The sequence below is a fragment of the Micrasema longulum genome, unplaced genomic scaffold (assembly GCF_059751315.1).
Source record: "Micrasema longulum isolate JH-2025_06_02 unplaced genomic scaffold, ASM5975131v1 h1tg000565l, whole genome shotgun sequence".
Lineage (NCBI taxonomy): Eukaryota > Metazoa > Arthropoda > Insecta > Trichoptera > Brachycentridae > Micrasema > Micrasema longulum.
The window spans coordinates 174937-179135 of NW_028277761.1; the positions used below are offsets into that span (position 1 = coordinate 174937).

Sequence of the window (4199 nt, forward strand, 5' to 3'; positions counted from 1 at the left end):
TGTGGTGAGATGACTGACTTTATTTTTCCCCGGCGGGGCTATATATACAACATTTTGCCGTGCGGCGGTGGGCTAGGCCAATAGCGGGCGGTGCTAGGTTGACCAATCACGCGGCGAGAGAGATAGCGAGCACATTTGCCGGCTCTATCGGTCTCTCTCGCGCCACGTATAAGGTCCCCACCCTCCCGCTACCGGCCGCAGTTCCCCGCCGACCGCGCGGCGATCAACACTTATACAGAACAACATAAAAACACATTATGGGCATACAAATATTTTCATGAATTCTAATCTATATGTGGGCTTCAGTATGGCGATCACCACCCCCGAAAGTGACAAATACTAGTCTTTATTGAGGAGGTGGTAGATCGCTTACACATACTGAAGCCTCCTATGCTACATTAAAACCCCAGGAAGGGCCGCCAAGTTGGTGCATGTACTTTTACGTCGGCAACACTCCCCCCTGCCGAGGAGGCATCTCTGCGCCGACGTCGTCCTTGATTTGCAACACGGCGAGCTTGACGGCGGGTCGTGTGTAGGTTCCGGTGGCTGTCTGGACCCGGGCGCTCCTGACTTGTCCATCCTTCCCTGGTGTGACTGCTATGACGCGTCCCCGCGGCCATTCATTCCGCGGGAGGGCGGCGTCCGTTATTATGACCAGGTCATCGACCATGATCGGTGTGGCGGCCTGTTGCCACTTCCGTCGCTGTGCCAACGTCGGGAGATATTCCCTCATCCATCTTTTCCAAAATGCGTCGGCTAGTTTCTGCGCCACCCGCCATTGTTTTCTGAGGCACAGTTCGGGCGGCGCGTCTCTGTAATCGGCCAGATGCGGCTGGGCCCCGCTCGACCCGATGAGAAAGTGCATTGGAGTCAGCGGAGCGTCGTCTCGGCTATCAAGCGAGACGTGGGTTAGGGGCCGAGTGTTTACTGTGTACTCGGCCTCCGCTATTGCTGTCATTAGCGTTTCCTCTCGGGGGGCTTGTTCCTTTAGAATCACCATAAGCGCCCCCTTTATCGACCGGACGAGCCGTTCCCAGGCTCCCCCCATGTGTGGCGCCGATGGCGGGTTGAACACCCATTTGATCCCTCTCCTTGTCGCCTCGTTCTGTAGTTCGGGATCGTGGGCTAGTTCCTTCATGGCGGCCGCCATCTCTTTGTCTGCGCCTCTGAAGTTCGTCCCGTTGTCCGAGTAGAGCGTTGTCGGATGTCCTCTGCGGGCCGCCATCCTTCTGAGGGCCTGCACCGTCGAGTCAGTACTCAACGACGGTGTAATTTCAATATGCACGGCCCTCGTAACCATGCACGTAAACAGGGCCCCGTATCGTTTCTCCCGGCGTCTTCCGATAGTTACGTATACGGGCCCGAACATGTCCACCCCACAGTGGGTAAAAGGCCTTACGTGATGATCGAGTCGGCCGGCAGGCAGCTGTCCCATGAGCGGAGGCTGCGGGCGGGCCTTCTGTATTCGACAGTAGCGGCACTCGTATATAATTTTCCTTATATTTGTCCGTAATCGTGTTATAAAGAACTGTTGTCTGAGTTCGCTGAGTGTCCGCTCTGTACTTGCGTGTTGCCGCGACTCGTGATAATGCCTTATCAATAGACGCGTATAGGCGTGCGCTCCGTCCAGTATGACGGGCGCCTTTAGTTGCTCGCTCACCGCGGGGGCTTCCATAATTCGCGTCCCCATTCTGAGGACGCTATCTTTATCGAGGTAGGGAGTGAGGCCCAGCAGGCGGCTGTTCCGCGGGAGGCACTCCCCCCGTCTAATTGCGGCTATCTCGGCGTGGTAACTGTCTGTCTGGCTTATGAGTATCCACGCCCTCTCTGATGCCTTGAGTTCCGGGGCGATGAGTGTCGCGCTTCCTGTATTCTTTTTCCTGCAGCGGTTTATGAAGCGCAACACCCACGCTGTAGTCCTGATCAGTCTCCGCCAGGAGGAAAATCTTCTTTCGTCCGGGAGGGCTGTCATCACGATGGCACTGTTCGCACACTTTATTTCACTGCTTGTATCCGGGGTCGCCGTTATTACCTTGAGCGGCGGCCATTGACTTTTATTTTTCTTTATGAAACTCGGCCCACTGAACCACATGCCGGCCGGGGAGATGTCTGGTATCTCGCCGTCCCGCGTCCCGAGATCAGCGGGGTTCTTCTTTCCTGGTACCCACCGCCACTCTTGAGCGTTCGTTAGCTCATCTATTTCCCCTAGGCGGTGGGCTACAAATGGCGTGAAGATGCGCGAATCACTCTGGACCCAGCACAGCACCGTAGTAGAATCTGTCCAGTAGTAGGTATCGCGTATATTACTTCCGCATTCTTTCTTGATTGTGGCCGCCAGTCGTGCGGCCATGAGCGCGGCTTGTAATTCCAGGCGTGGAATTGATAGCGCTCGTAGCGGGCTAACTCGGCACTTGCTAGCCATGAACGTCGCATTCCTTCCGGCGGCGTTCTCCTCCACGATGTAGGCTACGGCGCAGCTCGCTTGCTCCGAGGCATCGGAAAATACGTGCAGCTCTACTGGCTGGCCATTGGCGCTCGATACGCGCCGCGGTATAGCGCACTCGGTATTGCGTAATATGTCCACCCAAGTGCGCCATTTCTCTGCGTGTTCTTCATTCACTTGTTCGTCCCACTCTATGTGGGAGCGCCACACATCTTGTAGCAGTATTCGCGGGCGTATTGTCAAACACCCTACGAAACCGAGTGGATCGAAAATGCTCATAACTTCACTTAGCATCTGCCGTTTTGTAGGCCTCTCTGTTGGAACCTCCCGTGACACTTTAAATTTAAATTGAAACTCGTCTGTCACCGGGTCCCATTTGATGCCGAGGACCCTCTCTGTCACGGAGGTTCCGCTAATTATTTCGCGTGCGCTTTTCCCTCTCAGACTTGAAGGAATCGCTTCCATTACGGAGGGATCATTACTCGCCCAATTCGCGAGGATGAATCCGCCCCGCCGTAGTAGTTCGCTGACATCGTGGCGCAGTTGTATCGCCTCTGTTGCACTGTCTACGGCATCCATATAGTCGTCCATGTAGAATTTATTTCGCACAGCATCCCTGGCGGCGGCCATCTCTTGCCCGTGATCTTCTGCGACTTGATTTCTCACGTACTGTGCGCTGCTCGGTGAACACGCCGCGCCGAACGTCATCGACGTCATAATCATTTCCCGAATTTCTTCTTCGGGACTATCGCGCCAGAGGAACAGCTGCGCCCTCTGGTCTTCTTTTCTTATTTTAATTTGGAGAAACATCTCCCTTATATCTGCTGCCAGCGCGATCTTTCCCTCGCGAAATCGCATTATATTTCCCATAAGCGATGAGAGAAGGTCCGGGCCGTTGGCCAACATGTCGTTCAATGACTTCCCGTTGCAGCGGCTGGCGGCGTCAAATACTATCCGTATTTTATCCGGTTTATTCACGTTCGTCACTGCGAAATGCGGCAAAAACCAAAGCCCACTCGCAGTGTCTTGTCTTTCAGCCAGCGTCAGTTCCCGGGCATACCCCTTGTCTAGATATTCTTTAATCTTTAACTTGTAAGCCGCGGCGAATTCACTGTTTTTACTGAACTTTTTCTCTATGCTTAAAAATCGATTCAGCGCTGTACGGCGATTATCCGGTAAACATATTCGATTGTCTTTCCACAGTAGCCCTGTCTCGTACTGTCCTTGCGGTAGGAAACGTGTCGTGGCTCTCATGGTTTCTGTGGCTCGCGCCTCCTGACGCGATATCTTGGCTGTCGAACTTATACCTAACGCGTCGACGGCGTAATTTTGTTTAACTAGATTTTCTAGTCTCTGTTCTGTACTAAGCGCCATTAGTATGCTGGCGTTAGTCTGGCGTGTCCGCCCACCGTGTATCACCTTTCCTAAGGCTGTCACTGAGGCGATGTATTCCCCGCATCTCCGTGCCTCTCTCGTCACTATGAGAGAGGCGTTATCTTGGCCGATGAGTAACTGCGGGCACACTTGTCGCATCCTGCCTTCCCCTTCAATCACGGGCTGTAGCGGCAGACTCAGCTTCTGTATTGTGTTTGCGCGGAGAGTGAATAAATCTTCCGTAACTCCGCGCACTTTAATTGTGACTTTTCTTGATGCACTATCTGTTACGCACATTCCGCCGGCACCGTGGATTTTTAATCCTCGAGTCTCTCCCGGCGCGCCGATGTCGTTTGCTATTTTTGCGTCAATCAATGTCACA

At 53.8% G+C, this 4199-nt stretch overlaps 1 protein-coding gene across 1 annotated transcript; it reads right to left on the reverse strand.

The window, feature by feature from the left end:
* Nucleotides 1–439: 439 nt before the first annotated feature.
* LOC148280586 (uncharacterized) lies at nt 440–3976 on the reverse strand. Its single transcript, XM_088228159.1, has 2 exons — nt 3663–3976; nt 440–1496 (listed from the first exon to the last, which is right to left on the reverse strand). Exons 1-2 carry the CDS (start codon nt 3974–3976, stop codon nt 440–442), a joined length of 1371 nt encoding a protein of 456 aa, XP_088084285.1.
* Between the last annotated feature and the right edge of the window lie 223 nt (nt 3977–4199).

Coding starts and splice junctions, on each gene's coding strand:
- LOC148280586 (XM_088228159.1), bottom strand. CDS start 3,976: ATGCGACAAGTGTGCCCGCAGTTACTCATCGGCCAAGATAACGCCTCT. Junction 1,497..3,662: donor CGTTTCCTACCGCAAGGACA/GTACGAGACAGG, acceptor GACAAATATAAG/GAAAATTATATACGAGTGCC.